Genomic DNA, 20,035 nt, shown 5'->3' with positions numbered 1-20,035 from the left:
TTTCTTTCCCCCAGGCCATCTTGGATACGACGCAGCACTCCATCTCCTACACGCTGTCCCGGAACCAGGCCATAATAGTGGAGTACATGCCGGACGAACATACGGACATGTTCCAGGTGAGCTTCTCCATGTTTTTCCCCAACTCCCCCCCCCCCCCCCCTCCCTCTCGCTTATTTTCTCTCCCCCTCCTTCGCAGCGTTTTCCGGGACAACGTCCAGCACTCACGGAGAAGATGGGCAAAGGTTTTCATGCTCTTTTTTTATTATTATTATTTCCTGTCCGTGTGTCACATTTCGTCCCCGGGGTCCATTTCCCCTTCGACCGATCGAAGGTTGGCCTTGTAGGGCCGAAACGATTTCCTCATCAGCGAACTTTATGGCGTTACTTCGTCGTTTCTCGCGCTTCGATTTCTTCCTGCCTGCTAGGGGGTTAGTATCGGAAACTACATGAGGGTAATTTCGAACTCGCTACTTTTGTTTGTCTCTAATCGTGGTATTGATAGAATTGAGCTCTTACGGCTAGTAGTTTTGAATGAATGAGAAACTCCCATAGCCGTAAACAGTTTACCTTTCTAAACAAATGAAATAAGTTGGCTAACGCCACAAGTCAAGAAGGGGTAAAAGGTAAAAAGGAAAGGGATAAGAAAGGTGAATACGAATACGCGTATTTCGGCCACAAAGTAGCCCTCTTCAGCGTACTGAAGGGTAATCGTCACGACAACACAAGACGAAGTCAGAAAGGTTGAGGGCAATCCGAAGAATGTATAGTGTAACATGTTGGGGGAGGGGGTTGGCGAAAGAGACAAGAGCCAATAGACAAAGCTGATAGTAGAGGAGTTTGATCGTGGTGTTTTCTTTTAACCATGTGAAATTAACGCGCAAAATTTCGCCGAGTGGAGTTCTTTACAACAGCTTCGTAACGAAACATTTCTGGTACAAGTTTTGCGTTGAGATTATTTTTCACCAAGTTATGTTTTTGATGAAACTACGTTGTACAATATAATTCAATATTGAGTAGTTTTGTACAGTTCCACGATGTACTCGACTAGTGGGGAACTATCAAGTAGAGATTTTTGGACTGTATTGTGAGCACACCGTGGCAAAAATTGTCAGTGATTTCACTCATCACATATTAACACTAATCAATACATTCATCTATTTTAGTTACAGCGGTATTTCATTTATATTTGTAAAGAAAGCTACGAATTGGCAACTTTCCATTCGAATTGTGGCTTATTGAATTGCAAGTGTGTTGCTACTTGACAAATTTATTCCTTTGTGTCTATGTATTTTATGGCATAATCTGCATTTACTGTCCTTAATTTTGTGGAATCACATTTGAATTGTGTCCTAGGATGATGGCAACATTGTGGTTTTATCGGTGTTATGATTTTCCACTTGTCTGTGCCTATAACATGGTAAAATGTTAGTTTTGCGTCCCAAATGTTTGGGTGGGTGGTACTTCTTGCTGTTCTTCTGAAAGTAAAACCATCCTACCCTAATATGTTTACGGTATGCATTTTTACTACTGCATTTTGCTCCTATTTTTATTGTTCAGCATACATTTGGCATCCAGGGGCGGCGCTTTGTGCCACGTTATGCTGCGTTTTGCACAATATATATGGTATCAATGTCCTAGCCACAAAACGTCTGACGTTGCCTTTATTCTATGTTTTTTTATTTCCACTGTGCCTTATGGCAACCGTTTGCAGTGTTTTTCGCCATACTTTTCACCGCCTCTAAAATATAAACTATTTTCCAAGTATTTTGTTGTAATATGGAATAAAATCAGTTTACCACATGAAAATCCTCAAAAATACATTTCTGCTATTTCTCACTCGAATTTTTAGCTCGAAATACGTTCGATTCTTGATGAATTTGATAGATAGACGCAAGCTTTGTCGACCTTTGGGCTCACGCAGATGGTGTGCAAGGATATAATGCACTTGTATATAACTATAAATGCACTTTTATATAATATCGTACATTTAAGTGCATTCACGTACAAAATATTACTTTTGCGGCCTGCTTTAAAGTGCTGTCAGTCGGCGCTCTGTTCCATCGTCACATCTCATCTAGTTTAATCAGCTACAGTCAGAACCGCCATATTGATAACCAATCTCGAAATCGGAACACCTGTTTTAAGCGCGAATCAAGGAATTTCACCTATTCATTCCGTTCTCTGGTTCACCTGCGTTCATTTTATACGTAATTGGTCTTGATATTACTCCTGTATATTATGTATTCGTTTAATTTTCGTTGCGATCTGATCAAGTTATTTCTTCCGAGAACTTCAGCGCCCTCTCCGTGAAAGCGGGGCACCGAGCCAGGAGATTAGCCGGCCGAAGCCCTCGACGAGTCGGCGGGACGAGGCGCTGGGTTCCACAATGCCCTCTCTCCCTCCCTCCCCTGCCTCTACAGCTTCCTCGAACCGTGAATTCCTGTTCCGTAGAATTCCCCGCGAAGGTGACTTCGTTTTCCACATAAATTGGATATTCGCTAAAAGTGCGACTGAGGAAATTCTTGCTTTGAAGATTGGATAACCGTTGACTAAGGCTTTCTTAAGTGTTCACGTCGTTGTTTAATATTAGTGGATTTATAGTATTTGATGGCATAATTTGTTGTATATATGCAAAATTGTCCTGTGGTGGAAATGATACTTTTATTCACGCAAACATGTTCATTTCTCTCTTCATCATTCCCTTAACCAGTGAAACTACCAAGGCCAGATGGAAACATGCTTCTAAGTTATATTAAAACTGGTTCATGAAATACATGTGCATCTTACCTTATTAGCCGCCATCAGGGCGTGTGGCTGGGGGTGTTAGGTCTCCATTAACTAGTCATGAGTTATTTTTCGTACTGTTGCGGTCTCTTGTACTTGGAAAAAGTGCTTTATTATATCGTTCTGTTCGACAGTCAAGTTCCCTCATGACTTGCCACTGTGGCCCTGCCATCTAATCTAATGCGGCGCGAGAATTAATCTTTCTGCGGCAGCGTTAACCGCGATTGATTTGCTTTATTCTAAAAGTTACAAAGTGGAGCATGAATTCGTACTTCAAGTGACTCGCAACTCAAGCTTTCCAAATGCAATGCCATGGCACTGTATTAAAAATGATTCTTCACAAAACGGCCGGTTTAGCTCTGTATCGAATTTAATTCGAGAATTTTATCCTTCCGTGCAGGATCCCAAAATCACTCGACGCGTGTTCAAGGCACTCTGTCCATCGCCAAATAAAACTACTCATTTATTTTTTCATTGCAATATTTCCTCACCATCTGTCCAATGGACCCTAGCTTCCTTAATGCTGGTCTGCAGATGTCCTTCTTACGTACTTTTCTCATGTTAGGCCCGATAATAATGCGACACACAGGTATATTTTAACTGGTTGGGCAATCTTATTTCTACTATTCCGTGCCTTTAGGTTTAATGATGTATCGATTATCTGCCGTCATACCACCCGTGCAGTTGATGTTTCATAAACAGATTATTGCTTCAAAACCTTTTTTCCGTACGTGATTCTTTCTCACGTTCGTTTAAGAGACTCGGGTTGATTGATCTACTTTTCATGTTTGTTCGCTAGTCATTGCCATATCCATTACCGGAAGTGAAAAGTCCCTTCCTCCTGAGGCAGCCTCCTGTTGAAGACCTAATACCTTTTTCGTGAGAGTACCCTAGCTTTACCTCGTTCCCCTATTTTCATCCGATCAAATTCCCCAAAGAGTTTTCTCTTTGGTAATCACAGCACTTCATCGAATCTCCATTGGAGTTCTGAAGTGAGAATTATGATCCCGCCGAACTTATTACGAGTCGTATTCATTGAGTGATCATACACATTTTATTACCATAATTTGTCCGAACATTTAATTTTATATCTTGTGAGTCAATCTGTAATGTAGTATATATGGTATCAGTTTTATTGATATGACTTCAGTATTGCATTGCTATTGCGCCCATACAAGTTTAAAGATGTTCAGTTCCCCTTACGCTTGCTTCTGATGACAAAAGACGCTTTCCACGGAGGTTTATTTATCTTCGTATCAGGGTCCAGGAAAAAGGAGTTGGGTTTGAACTACAGGGAGGATGAGGAGGAATGCACGTCACATTTATTTTTGCGAAACAGTAAGTGATTTCGCGGTGGGTTTCGTCGTGGGCGAACTGAATATGTTTCAAATTGCAAAGGTTACCGCTAATGCAGTCCTGGAGTGAGATTAACGAAACTTGTACCGTATTTAGGAGTAGAGGATAATTGGAAAGGGGAGAGACTGTTAACAATGAAGAGAAAAACATCGTTGAAAGCCACACTCAACGGAGTGTTTACAGTAGAGGATCACTGAGGGGAGCGAAATGGAGGGATAAAGAGAAAGAAGGTTTGGAACTCGTACAGATGTCGAGGAAAAAATAAGCAAAAAATAGGTGAAAAAAAAACGCTCAGAGCAGAGAAAAATAAAGGAAGTTCAGTTGTTACTCCTCACAAGACAGAGGTTCAAAAGAAGATGAAGAAAGAGTTTTAGCGTGCCCTCGCAAGTAGTTGTGGTATTCACACTTTCTGTCCAAGTTCGTACTGATTTCCGGAATTCACACGTTGTATTGGAAGATGAAACACCCGGGAATTTAAAACTGCACCGTGTATATAACCAAGCACTGTATTCGATGATGCAATTCCTGTTTTGGCGAAAGGAAGCTAATAGGGTGGACATTCGATCGGGATATCGAGATAATCTTCAAAAAAGCTATAAAAAATGAAAACAAGGTTATTTAAAAAAAATATGATCTGCGAATCGGGAATATGGTATGAAATCGAGCATTCCGTGTGAGAACAGCGTCCCTTTTAGGTGTGAGTTCAGTGTGTTTAAGCCGTAGGCATGTAGGTATCGACAAGAACCGAAAATATAATTTTGGGTCCAGACAGATTTCATTGATACCAGTGGTGAATGAAGGGATGATGGTTCATCCAAAAACACTTAATCTGATTCCAATCAGGAGAGAAAAATAGGGAAAGAGTGTGGCATATTCGTCGGGAAAATCGAGTTTATGAATCCTTAGTGTCCACCTCGAGTTAAGAAATGTACCTCTATTGTCTATATATTGGCGCAAAAATAATACTTCGTTGGATGCAAGTCACGAGTTACGAATGTCAATTCCCTTCGGGGGTGAACGACGGGGATATTTCACCGGAAGAGAAATAAGTGAACATTTGTCGTGTTTATCTTTTCCATCGAGAAACTTACGGGAACGTTGCAGGAAATAAAGGCATCCGTGTTACCTTAACCGAACGAAAGCCATTACAGAAATAACCCGGAAGTAAATTGATGAAAATTTCTCTTGACAGTTTTATCTTCCTTCCTGCGTGGAACTGAAGGGCACGTCCGTGTCCTAATTTTCTGCCGTCTCTGACCTATATATTGCCCTCAAATTCGTGCAATTTCCATCCCGGGCGTTTTAGCTGAAAATCTAATCGGCTGGAATCGAAAATCGCGTTCCAAATACCGGTGGCATAGAGGAAGACCACGGAAAAATATCCGGCAAAGTATTGATTCCTGCCGGAGAGGGAATCGGGCTGCGGCGCCGTTCACCGACTAACCCCCCCCAAAAAAAAACAGGAGCGATTGAAGTCCACCGTGACGCGACCATCGAAAGGGACCGGCGGTACTATTTATGCGTCTCTGTTGCACATGTGCACAAATGCATGCACATCTGCCTATTTTTATTACTCGGTGCATGCCCATAGAGACCTAAGAATATATTTGCATGCGGAGCACGGCTTCGTAGAAAATGTAATTCGAATGTCTTCCTTTTGAATCAAGACTAGAAAAAGGGTTTTTAGACTTCAAAATGTCAAACGTGTTGGAAATGAACGCTTCAAATGAAATTTTTTTTCGAAAACTCAGATTTAGCTCTGAAAACCCTTCTTCGATTCGACCCTGTGGGAAGTTTCTCAGATTTAAACGATGTTCCATTCATTCCAAGTTATTTTGGAAATGTGTATATTGCCAAAAAAATGGAAATTCGCCTCGTTTCACCGTCAACAGAAATTATTTTCAAGTAAATGAAATGGGAAATATTTCATTATTGGTTTTCTGTCGCAATTTCCAGCTGTTAGGAACCCGTAAAGGGCAAACACAAAAGGACTTGTGTTTCATTAAAAATCAGCTGTGTATTCCAAGCCACAGACGAAGTACAGATAAACATGGTAAGGGTTGATATAAGAGTCCATGCAGGTAATTTTAAGGAGGTTTCCTTTAGGGCGGTATCAAACCCATTCCATTGCACTCTCCTCATTTCCTCATTGAAATTTATTTGAAATTGCAATTTTTGATTGAAGAGAACACTCGTACCATGTTTCTGCTTTGTCTTTGATTGCATATATGCAGAATTCAACGTTAATATAATATTGCGATGTTAAAAAAAAGGATACACCCACGACCCACTTCTTTTTAGTTGCTAAGACCTCTGGGAAAGAGTTGCATTCTAAAATGATTCTACATCTCATCTACATACTTCCCCACCAGCCGCCGCAAGGGCGTGTGGCGGGGGGTGTTTGGCCACCAACCGTAAAAAGGAACGTTACCACATAGAAAACAACAACATGGAAAATTACACCCACAGCAGCGCACACACTCATGCAAAAATCCCTTCATCCAACACTCACGCAAACACATATGCCATAAATCAACAAACAACTGCACCCAAGGATGCAGCACGAAAGCTGATTATGATTATGAAGGGGTGGGATTATGATTATGAAGGGGTGGAGGAAAACTCAGCGCCTGTCTGGAGATCGCCCTTCAGCAGGTAGAGATTGTGGCAAGGGTTGAACCCTCGGGCGAACAGGGGCCACTATCTTTGCTTCCGCCCTCTGTGACAGGCGTTTGAAGTACATTTTAAAATCTTACCCTGCAAACCGTGACGAGGTTTGTGGCAGAGGGTGTATGACCACCAGTCATTTGCACCCCTCGAAGCATGAAGTTTACGAACAAGACATTTAATTTTAGAAGAGTACAAGTCAATCGATTCCTATGCCAAAACAGAAGGAATAATGTTGATTCCGCATCATCTTGGTAGATGAGAACACGTTGAGAAGCTAAGAAAAATTGACTGCTAAACCGATCGATTTACGGAATTCTTTGCCCTTCGCACGATTCGTAACCACAACAGATATAATCAAAGCGTACGGAAACTTAAACTTCTTAAAGTCCCATAAATCTCCAATAACCTGTTACTCTAACATCTGGTGGCATAAAACCACCAGCCACATGCCCTTGTGGTGGATTTAAGGGTAAAATATAGATGTAGGGTTATGGCTGTTCAGTAGGTTTGAGTACGATATTTTCCGGAAGTTCGCTTTGCCTTGCGTGCAATTTCCCGGTGACACGGTTGGGAATTCAGTGCGGAAACAATTGTTTCCAATACAAGTTTTTTCTGCTGTATTCAACTCTCGCGTTCGTGTCTGTATTGTCTCCAGTGTCTTTCTCCAACCGTCGTTGGTGTATCTCTAGCAATACGGCAGTGGTATTATCTCTTGCTGTATAGCTCAAGCTATGAAGCAAGAGCTTGAGGGTGCTGTAACTGTTAATAGTGGCCTTAGCTCTGCACATTATTTAGTATTTTAAAATTTTTATTGTTATTTTTTTCTCCTTATTTTTCTAACCTATGAACAACGTATTAGTTGTTTGAGTGTGGCACAAAGATTTCCGTTGAAATTACCGCGCGAAACAGTTATTTCCTGAGGCACTTAAAGTTTAAAAGTCGAGGCGACACTTCCCTGTGAATTTTCTTTTAGAAGACAAACAACCCTTTCATTTGATATTCCTGTACAAGTGAAAGAGTTAACGGAACATCGAACATTTTTTAGCGTGTTTTTGAGATTTATCTCCCAACATGCTTGTTCTGTGTGACTGGTTGAGTGTAATGCTCGTCACCTGACCGAGAGGATATTTTTCGAATGTTATCCGAAGCATTTACGTTGTGTGGATCGATTGTGGTATCCTCTGCTGGGGATTCTCAGTGTGAAATCACCTGTGCCTAAAACCACCGTTTTAATGCTGTCGCTAACACATATACGATCATATTGTCTCTTTAACGACTATGTTAAAAAATGTATTCCTAGTCCTGTTGTACTACTGTAGGGAAAATATCACGAAAATATGAGTAGATATTTTTCTTGTTGAACATGCGCATTTCAAATGTCATTTTTCCCGCGGACGATAAGGAATAAGAATAACTGCTAACGATGGCAAACGATTATTTTATTCGTAACTTTTATAATATTCATTTTTAGTATGTGATGATTGTTTTACCTGACCTTATTGTCCTCTTCATAAGGAGGTCTTTTTACATGTTAAGGCAAGGGTTTTACACTTAACATAGTTTATCTAAAACTGTTAGTAGAAATCATTGACATTACTTAAATTATTTAACTTCTCCAATGGTAACCAACATTTAAGTAGCATTTTAATTTGATATTGAGTGCTTGTTCTGAAATCAACCCCTGCCTCTAATTTTAGCGGTGGCTTACATGAGAAGCATGTAGATGCATATTTTCAGAATGTTCCGTACATTTCCCGTTTACGAAAAATAATGAATCGCATTTCCAAAATAAACACTCATCCCTCCTCTGGTTTCGATCGGCTTCTTTCGTCTCCAGAGTCGCCGCGTCGGAAGCGGAAGGTCACTGGGAGGAAGTGGGTGGGGGGGTGGACCCTTTTGATGAGACCGGAGGGTGGGGTGGTTGGAGAAGGCAAGGGTGCGGCACGGCCTCCCGCGAATGGGGCAGGTCGGTGATGCCGCAAGGGCCCTGTATTTACGTGCTCCGCGGCTTTTTATTTATTTATGCACTTTCGCGTCTGTTTATTTATTTATGTACTTTGGCGATGAAGCGAGCCACGGGAGTGGGAGGCGATTTACCGGAAGCCTTCGTTTTGTTTCCCCCGCCCCGCTTGCTCCTCCCGGCAGCGCTAAACGAACGGCCTTGCATCGGGGCGCTCGCGTGTACGCAGAGCCGCGGGGGCAGTTGAAGGAGATATCAGCACCCATCCCTCCCGCCCCCCGCAAGGCTTTGCGCCGCCAACCCTCTCGGCCCCTCGCCCCAACCACTGGTGCAAGGGCCGCCATACAGCTCGTTAAAGTGTTGAAGAATCGATGTTGCATCTCAACATTTGCTGGGGTGTTTGTGGCATGGGTAATTCTACACCTTGAAAATAATGCCACTGAAATGTAACTAATGGAAAGATTTATGGAAACGAGGGAAAATGTTTATGCAAACAGTTCTACCTGTATTACGGTATCCAAGTTTAAAATATCGCTACTAATGCGAGACGAGCTGCCCTTAGGGGTTGCAATGAAATAGGAATTTTATATCACAGTGCTTACATATTATATTACTTATATTTGATGTTTTAGACTTGTGAATCATTCCCCTCGAAGTTCCTGTAATACTGCACGAGTACATATGCTGCAAAGTTTATCAAAATAACGTTTTACGGAAGTTTCTCCTCAAATTGACTTTGTGAGGATCTCATTTTTTAGCAGCCTATCCTAAATGAGTCGTAACTATTGAGAAATAGTATATCTCCTTTATCCACTCGTCCTATTTCTCCCACCTATAATGTTGCGTATTAGTGTTGTTCAAATTTACGGAATTTTGCGGCATGGCAACTTGTATACAGTTGCAGGATACCCGATTTTGCTTGGAGAAGTGAGAGAATCATTAGTATCGCTAACGTTTTCACAGAAGAAGTGGACGGAGTGCTTGAGTGGCAGTGGAATATTAGACTGTGATATATAGTGGAGAATGTTGAGTAAGCGTGGTCGAGGCAGAAATAGAATAGCATATATATATATATATATATATATATATATATATATATATATATATACGGAGTATTTCCGTCGAAATATCAAGAAATAACTTGTGAATGTTCTTCTTTTTTTGTGTTTCTGTATTGTGTGTTACTGTGTATTGTAATTTTATATATATACATATATAAAAACATATATATATATATATGCTATTCTATTTCTGCCTCTACCTCGCTTACACAACATTCTCACTCAACAAATATATATATATATAGTTGAAGGATGGTTCATGGAAAGTTATGACGTTAGATTGTTTACTACGGTGTTAGGCGGGGCTTTGAAGTCTAACAAAAACATCTCAGGGTCCCATACAATGCTCGTTATTGATCATTATAGTACTGTTAATAATAAAAAAACTATTTCCAAGGATCATACCAACAGGATTCAGTGGAAAAAGAATTCCCGATAGATTTGTATGATCCATTTTTCGGCTAGTAAAATTTGCTAACCCAAGACAATCAACAGAAAGGGTTCCAGCAATTGTAATCGATTGCATAATAATGACTTGCGTTCCAACATCCCCTGCCACTTGTCCTCGAGGAGCGGGGTAAGGCGTAGGTGTATGTTTTTTGCACCCGATGCACCATTCTCGACTCCGCTTAAGCCATATCGATGGGCGATTGTGCTCGACGCAGCCAAAGTCCATTACAATCACCTACATTTTTTATATCGAGGGTCGATATCCCGCTTGCCGCCAAGAGTGCGTGCGGTGAACGGTTTTAGGTCACTGGCGGTTAGGTTTTAATCATCATTTAAATTCCGTATCTTTTTTATTTGTGGGGAGTTAGAATTAATATGTCTATCCCACTGATTTGGTAATAGTTATTGCGAGAGAAAAAGGATCCCTCTGATAACAGTCTTTTCGGTAGTGAATCTCCTTGATAACTGTTCACAGTGATCCCGACTATCGATCAATATTTTTCGTCCTGCGCCACTGTGAAACTTAAATGTTTGGCATTTATCTTAGAGTTTATGTAGTGAATACATTATATACGTTCTTCCAGTAGCTCCCAACTCAATTCAATGATGTACGTATATTATGACAATGTGACGTTCTCTGTTCGTTTAAAATTGTTCTTCACCAAACGGGAAGTTATTAATCTGTAACTTGTGTAATTCCAAAATAAAGTCCCCGCTAGACTTTATTGCGGAATCAAACGGGATTTTGATATTGGATATTCCTTAGACGATCGTGGAATTTTTCATTGAAAGAATGGACACTATAGCTTTGCTCAAGCAAATCCATAATTGCGTGATGTATGTAGAAAAGCATGTGTGTTAGTGGACGTGGTCCTATGTATCTACATCTACATAATACCCCGCAAGCCTTCGGAAGGACGTGTGGCAGGGAGTGGTAGGTCACCAGCCATTCTACATATATTCCCTCTATTTCCTCATGCACCGGGCATTCCGCGATCCACCAAAAAACCGCTTGGAAAGGGGGCGACCGAACACCAATCATGCAACATGCCCACACATATTACTAGTATTTCATGGTTGGCAGCCATTCCTATGCCTACACAAAGAGGACAAGAAAATACATTGAAAGAGGGCATGTATGTGTTCAAATATATAATCCCAGTAACGTAAGTGCATATTTAAATATAAACTACTGGTGAAATAGCGTCCCGCGCCGCTCGACCTTGCGGGGTATTGCGTAGATGTAGATATCCTTCCAATTTGTAGCATGCTCCTTGTGTGGAATCATTCCCTGCCACACACCCTAGCGGCAACTGGCGAGTTAGATGCAGATGAATTCGCATCGCGCCTCGCGACCAAGGGATGTCCCAGCATCACCGGAATATTCCCCATCACACCCCGAGGGTATCCCCTCATCCTTCCGCCTCCCCGCATTTCGACACCCTGCGCCGTTTCCTCGAGTTTCCCCTTCCCGTTCTCATCACTCGGCGCCTATAAATAGCCAGGCGCCCGTCCTCCCTCGCCTCGTGCTTCCCACTCGAGGGCTTTAGAGAAATTTCAATGTACACCGCGCTGCTTCCCTCTGGAGCGTATTTTTTTTGCATCGGGATCCTTGGAATGATCGCTCACGTTTCAGGCCATGTTTTTCGGTCTCGTCTCGGCGACCTCGGGGCCTATTTTTCCTGCTTTTGTTTTCATTCCTCTCGGCAGTATTTGTCGGTGAGTGCTTGTGTGTGCGGGATTCCTCTCTTCGTTACGAAATGGCAAAAAAATGGGTTGTAGTTTTGACTGAAGAACAAAAAACAATTCTTGAAAAATGGCCGTCTGGGAAATGTGCAATATGTCAGTATCATTGAGAAGTATAAAGTACTTAGTTCCACATTATCAAATAGAAGAAGCTGAGCGATCTTGGCGCGTCACGTTAACATAAAGAGGTATTCATCAGTGTTGTGGAATATCGCAGAGTTTTTCATTCCGTGACGTATGCGATTCCACGGAATTGCCACGCCTACCATCATATTTATTTCGATACCTTGACCGCTGTATTGCGCCGTATGCAGTTTCTGCCATGTTGGAAAATGTTAATGAGTCCACTTGCTTTTACCTTTATCCGCTCTAACACTTCCGTGAAATGAAGAAATATTTGTGTGTGTGTGTATATATAATATATATATTGTACAGAATTTATTTGTGTGTGTGTGTGTATATATATATATATATATATATATATATATATATATATTTATTTATTTATTTATTTATTTATTTATATATTGCACAGAATTTCTCTTTTGAATGTTAGTCACAATAGATGTGTAAAATAATTCAAATAATGTAGATTATAGTAACCAGAGGCACATGCACTACGTTATCTAAGTGTGATATACTTCTCCTTGTATAAGAGACGATATGTTAGTAACAAGAAGAGCAATAAACTGAAGCTAGATGAACACCCACCAGGCTACTTAGAATGGAGAATGAAATATACCTCTCCCCCCCCCCCCCTCCTCCCATAGCGCGGTTGCTCCCAGCAAATGCGATCCCCCATCGTTCGTGGGAAAAACGACTTGTCAAATCTGTCAGTTCCACACCTGATATCTCCAATCCCACTGTCATGATCCATCCCACCGCAGTACGATGAGGCCAATAAAACACCCTCAACATGACCGCCAACGAGACCCGCTTCAAACTCATGCGAGAGATCCAATCCTTGATTCAACCCTTGCTCCATGAGTGAGATCCAAAGAAGATCCTCCAGCAATTCAGATACGCTACCAAGTCCCATCACAACAACGCTTCACAAATCCAGCTCCTCCGTGCCGTGCTGGATCCCTTTCAGTAATCAGTCTCAATTCATGAGGATCCCACGCACCAGCAGCACATTCCAATTGAGGCCCATTTAGGGAAAGATATGGATTGCTCTTTAACCTTCTCGTCACAATTCTCCAATACCCTTCTAATTGTGGACTTTTATATACATTATAATGGCAATTAAATGTCATGGTTGATATAATTGGGATATAATAATTTGGTTCAATGAAGTCATTTCCAACATTTTTTAGGGATAAAATGTTCAAACAAGTATGCGTAGCAATAATAGTTACTAACTTCTACCCTATTCATGTTGTGCCGTAATAGAAAGCAAATAATATTAGCAGGTAGTGTAAACGTGTCAGGTCGTACAAGAGGGGTACACCATTTCAAGATGATTAAAGTTTATTTTCAAGCGTTGCTAAAATTTAAGCATTTAAAATAAAATCGAGACAGATCGCAATCGTACGCCTCAGTCAAGACATCGATATGGGGCGTGGTTTTTGATGTCATTGAGGTAACGCAATCTGCGTAAAGTAAAGGGTTTTGAAATACTACGAGTATGGAGAAGGATGGAAAAAGTAAAATCGGCGGAAAGAAATGTGGACGAAGTGTTGGGCCCGGCAGGTGAAGAGAGAAGATTGTTTGTGGAAATTGGAAGGAAAGTGTGAATATGGGGCATGTTGGTTGCCAATGGGATGTTGAAAACGTAAGGTAGAATGTTGCTTAACCGAACTAACGTGAGGAGCAAATTGCGAGTTGAGCGAAATGCAGGCAGAAACTATTTTAACTTAGAGAATGACTGGCGCCTATTATTATGAAGAGCGTTAATTTAATGTCGCGCTAGGTGGGGCATAGTAAGTGTTCTTAATGATAAAATGTTAAACTTATGGGATGTTAAATTACTTGCTTACGTGTAAAACTTACGATAATGGATGGTTATATAGATGTTAACTTACTTACATCTACATCTACTTAATACCCCGCAAGCCGCCGCAAGGGCGTGTGGCGGGGGGTGTTAGGACACCACCTGTAATTTAGAAAAGGATAAAAAAACCGCATACAAAAACCACAAAATCATGCATCCAAAAAAAACATGGCAAACATTCATGCAAGAACACTTACACCCCATACACATGCAAACACTCAAACTACATCTTACATACACATGCAACTGAAAGTATACCTAACCTTGCTCCGACTTGTAAATTCAATGTCTTTAATATTTCTAAAGTGACTTCGGCTTCTTACTATTATGATTTCTATTTGTATGGGGAAATAATGAGTATTTGTATCTATCTGTACTGGAATCTATCAACATTTAATTTGGGTGTTGCGTGTCTGGTGTGGAATCTCTCCCTGCCGTACACATTTAGATGTTGCTTGCAGAGCATAATGTAGGGGTAGAAACGTTTTCCGCGAGTGCCTGATTGTTAAAATGGACTCTTTTCCCCGGGGGAGCTTTGCAATTTCGCTGCCTTTTTTTCCGCAAGACGAGAGAAATATCGCGGCAGCGACTGGTCGTGAGCGGGGTCCGTGATTGTTATCATTCGCTCCCTCTGTGTGCATCCCCCTCGTCATTTGTGAAACATCTAGGCGTATTTAAACCTCGTCGTCCCCCTCGCCTCAGGTGTATGCACGACGAAACACCGAGCATTGCCCCCTACCCTCTCTCGTGATGCACGCATCGTTGTTCTCCAGCGCACGGCATTCTAACACACACCCACATACTTTTGACGTCACGAGAAACTGGATCCCACCGAAGAGCATTCTTACACCATTCTGTTTTGAAAACCACACACACACACACACACACACACATATGCGCGGACAGTGTTGGTGACACGACATTCGCTTCGTACCGCGCAAGTGCCGCAATTATTCACTGACTGCGCCCCGATGGTGACCTCGCTAAGAATAGAGGGGTGGCTAGTTTTGTCGAAAATTTTAAATGTAATCGTTTAGTACATCAAAATCGAAGAGTCACTTTCGAAAAAAGATATCTTTTAGATTCGGTGATTTTTCAATAATGACGCACATAGAAAAACAAATAAACTTAATAATACGTTTTTATAAATATAATATTAAATGAGGTAATCGGCTACGTAAGTTAACAAGAATATTTCTATTTCTGGAAAAACTTATGCCAAAAATATTGACCATTTCTCTAAGAAAAAAGTGAATATTTATAGAGCCGACGAACAGTTACACGTACATTGCCTTGTTTAACGCCTAGCTCAATTTAATTTTCACTCGCTTTGGTAACAACCTTACATTGTCCTGGAAATGATTCTCTTGCGTCTGACGAATCAAATTTGGTGTCAATTTTTAAATGAAGGTTTTCCAATGGAACCCGTAGCGTGAAAAAGTTAACCGAAAACTATAAATTATTGAGCTACTATGAGAAATTTTTACTCGATTATATTTTTAACTAATTGAAGTTTAACGTGTTTAATTGCCCAAAGATGTTGTAGACTTTGATAGAAGGGGGTGTTAGGCAAACGAGGAAAGGGCGAGAATAGGATAGGGATCTTGGATGGGATGAAGAGAGGAGGGAAATATAGTACACAGAAATGTAGATGAAGGGGGGCTTGTTTGTATAGAGTAGGATATTGGGTTGTGTTTTGTTAGCAAAAAATATTTATTTGGTGGTTTTGTCCATCCAAAACCTACCTTCACCGGTAGTTTACCCAGTAATAATATGTGGTCTACAGAATTATTTTATCGGAAATGTCGAATCTCCGAGAATCAATTGCTTTTGGGAAGTTCAACAATCTGTCGCACTGCTGCATGTGATGTTGCTTACTTTTGTCATGAGTTGTGTGAGGATAAAAGGGTTTTCTTATTAAATATCGATATGATTAGCAGTGGATTTCACTCATTACTTCTCGTTCTGCTCTGGCGTATTTAATAATGCGGGGATAAAATCCCAATTCTCTATCATCGTCAAATTCGAGTAGCTTGTTTACCATTAGTTTAAACTCCATTTATGATTTCCTCCGCCAATGTCTACACAAACCACACAAGCCTCCGCGAGGACGTAGAGGATGTAAGGGTAAAGGTCATTCATGCTTAAATATGAATCCATATTTGCTCATATCCACCAACACACGCACACATCTTTGTCTCTCTACGTCATGCAGTAATGATTTTTTCATTAAATCATTATATGTTGCGAATTAAATTAAAATTACTGAGGTTGTGGGGCCCGATTTGGTCATGATTGTGTATGTGGAGTCCTTGAAGTTATTTCATCCTGTTGGTTCAGTCTGACAATATAATCTCCCGTCCTTCCAGTCGCTCTCAAACCGGGATATCCAGTAACAATAAATGTGACGCTCTCTGTCCGTTCATGACGATTCTTCATGAAACAGCAGGTGTTTTCTGTAACCTGTTTCATTCCGAATTGGATGTCCTCCTGCGGATGGCTGTCTCAAGATATCAGCGCCGGGAGGTACGGTGGGGGACGAGTTGGGAGGCTGGAGGCGGTGGGTCCGCAGACAGACTCCGGGGATGAATGGTCTCTCTCTCTCCTTTTTCCCTCGTGTCGTTTGCTCTCCTCGCTTCAGGGGATACATGGTATGCGTGTGTATGCCGTCGATGAACCGCAACGGGAACAGGTTAAGCGGGGGTAAGGGAGGCGATCGGCCGTGTTTTGATTTCTCATTACCGCCGCCCTCCCTCCACATATACACTGCGGGCGACGACCACCTCCTCTTCAATCATCTGGACCTTGCCCGGCGATGATAGAATGGGGATGGTGTAGAATATGCGGAGTGACCTTCGTTCACCACCCCTCTTCATTTAAAGTTTCATGATTATAATTTATTATTTTTAATATTAGTCTGCTGGTCAAGTTTTATTCTTCTTCTCCCCAAGTCGCTTACGTGGAATTTTATCCTTCTACTTCTACATCGTACCCTTCAAACAACCGCTAGGGTGTGGCAGGAGGTGATTGCACACCAGGCATGTAGCATCATATAATTTTGTTTTGTAATTCGAAGTATGTAGATCATGATAACTAAAGGTACGCACTACTATATCGCAGTGAAATATACTTCTCTCCGCACACATTTCTATACTACCCCGCAAGTCGTCGGAATAATGTGAAGCATGGGGTGATTTGTTTTCAAATGCTTGTATCTGGGAATGATCGCGATTAAACTGACTGCTGGAAGGGTATACAGGATCTACTACAAAAGGGCCAGGAATTTGGTAAAGATGAAGGACGTGTGGATGGGGGCATTGTCATGGTAGAGCTTGACCGTGTCTTTGCCATATTTTGAAGTGGAAAAATACACTTCATGCGGAGGCACATCTTTCCGCTCAGATTGTTCGGAGCAAACTGTCGACCGTCTGCGTTGGAAGGGCAGACCCCCCACCACAATTCTCGATCGGTTTTACCACGCTGCCATGGATAGTCGCGTCTCAAAATCATGCGCATTACTTTCATAATTAATCATGTATGTTGTAAAGTAAAAGATTTCAATTCACAGAGTAGAATTTATGGTGGTGGCCGATGTATTTTTCTCGCGCTATGCGTACGTAAATTAACATTGAGGATGGTCTGCGCAAGCAGCTCTGAAACTCGCGCCCGCTCCAAGAGTAACTTACTTCCTTTCCTGGAGCCCTTTGTCGATCCGGATTGCCATCGCCTTTCGCTCGATTGGCCAAAGGTGATGGTTCGAAACATTCCGTCTAAAACACCGGGACGTTGTTGCGATTTTAGGATCTGTCATATACGACTTGAGGAGGCTGCTATCGATCTAAGGGCCTTACAACGCTGTCACTACTAGTATGTCTAGTCGTATAGCTATTTCATATTTCGCAATAAATACCACCTGCTGAATCCCGACGCTATGCGTCCACATAATACTCCACTACCGTTAATGTGTATGGCAGATGGTGTCATTTCACACCTGGATGTGGTATCAAAATCCATTTTCATATGTTTCTAAATGGTAACCCGGAATTGAGAAGTTAAATGTAAAAGGTTTGAAAGAACTTTTAGGAGCAGCTGATTAATTTTATCTAGACTATCACACTTGAAATCGCAACTTTGTGACATTTTTTTAATCTAGCCATTTAATGCGTACATGAAAGATGTAAATGGTGCAGTGCGATTGGCGGAGTTGTACATGTACAATTACATGGTGGGACTCAAAAATTATTTTCCGAATGCGTTGTCTTTTATTCGCTGAATCTTAATCTTTACAGTGTTTTCCAGTCTTCAATGCCCTACACATTGTTTATCCAGCTAAGTTTGAGCAAAAGTCTGAAGGATGATATTTCTGAAATCTTTACCTGCCTTCGCCTTTTCAAAAGCTTTCCCTTTATCCAGGGATAAACGTAGCCTCCGAATAACTTAAAATGATTTTTTGATCACATCCGTCGAAACACGAATTGCGAATATGTTTGCGTGCTCACGACTCACCGTGAAAAGAGCACGTTTTAGCGATGCCCTTGCCCGCGCCCTTCTCCCAAATACTCATCCTCGCGGCGTCATTTCTTTCCCCTCCCTCCGACAATGCCACTACCCCACCGCTCACCTTTCACTTCCACCTGTGACCACCGCCACCACGGGCGACGCACCTGCGCGGCCGGCCACTCGCCAACGCACGCCCCTCTCACCGGGCCTCTCACCGGTACTCTCGTCACAGTTGGCTCATGTGGTGTCTCACCCCCCTCCCCCGCACCCTCGGAGTGCCAAGTCGCACCTCGGGGGATGTCTCGCCCCTCCCCCCTCCTACTTCATCCCTTCACCACGTACTCCCGCCCCCCCCCAAGTGTGGGACCTTTGAGAAACGTCCCGAAGTCGAAAAGTCCCAAAGGGTGGTTTCCCTCCACCCCGAAATGGGCCTCGACCCCATAGCCGCGTTTCCGAGAAATCTCAACATTCCATCCACGCTGGGGCGTTTTCTCGCTAGGTTCTGGTAATTCTGTGCCAAAGAACGATGGTAGAACTCTCTTGGCACTCTTACCTTTTGATGGTATACACAGAATGCCTCACAGGCCGCCGAAAGGGTTCGTGGTGGGCGGTGTTAGGCCACGAGGCTTTTTTGCGCATGCATAGGCTTACGTGGACTTACATGCATGCCTGTCTAGACCATACAGTAATGGGTGTATTCCTACGAAATTTTTAATTGAAAGAAAAAAGGTGTGGTTACACCTCGTTTGGTAATTATTGTATATCATGCGATGGAAGAACAAGTAACTGAATTTGTCGGTGGTACCTCTCTCATATTTTATCCCGGCGGTCCAATCTGCCTCTATGCGAAGCCATAGTAATTCCCTTCGTGTCACCAGTAATCTCGGGTATTCCGTACCTTTCTAATAGTCTTAGTCCCGTTTGTTCTCTTCGTGACCGTTCCTTTGGGTCACGAATAGAGTGAATGAGACTATGGCTATTAGAAAGGTATTTTCTTATTTTGAAGTCTGACCCCCATTTCACTTGAGACATCTTACCATTGCTGAATTTCCTCTCTTAGCATACCAGTTAGAAACTTTCCAGGTAGCGACGCACTACCTTATTAAAATGGTTAAATAGATAGATTTATTCGCCATAGAACAATACATAATTGTGTGGACTTCGTTAAAATTAAATTACATTTATAGGTGCATTAACAGACATACAAATTCATAGGAATAATAATGTACATGAAATATATGAGTATTAAAGATTTAAAAAACAGAATTCCCTACATTGGCTCTTTCTTTCTATGTACTCTTGGTCGCTGTGAAAGAATTATTTACAAAGAAATCTTTAAACTTTTTTTGAATTTATTTTATTTGGGGAGTATTCGTTTTAACTCTTCAGGAAGCCGATTAAACAGCTGTCTTCTGAAACTTCTGGAGTTTTTTGTAGTGCATTGTGTAGTACATTGGCTTCTGCATAGTTGATACCAACATCCGTGCATTCTATTCGTATGAAAAAGTCGACGAA

The 20,035-nt window shown here is 41.7% G+C and overlaps 1 protein-coding gene across 4 annotated transcripts in view; it reads left to right on the top strand.

Annotated features, from left to right (window-relative positions):
* The window catches only part of Pli (E3 ubiquitin-protein ligase pellino), a 339,132-nt gene that overhangs the window by 220,361 nt on the left and 98,736 nt on the right, over positions 1 to 20,035 (top strand). For all 4 annotated transcript variants that reach the window (XM_071591522.1, XM_071591520.1, XM_071591521.1 and 1 more), the window contains one exon: positions 15 to 116. In XM_071591522.1, the coding sequence (XP_071447623.1) occupies positions 15 to 116 (102 nt within the window). The remainder of the gene's footprint in view (positions 1 to 14; positions 117 to 20,035) is intronic.

This window comes from Hetaerina americana, unplaced genomic scaffold, assembly GCF_022747635.1.
Source record: "Hetaerina americana unplaced genomic scaffold, ioHetAmer1.1.p SCAF_48, whole genome shotgun sequence".
NCBI classification, from domain to species: domain Eukaryota; kingdom Metazoa; phylum Arthropoda; class Insecta; order Odonata; family Calopterygidae; genus Hetaerina; species Hetaerina americana.
This window is presented reverse-complemented; position numbering and strand designations above follow the sequence as displayed.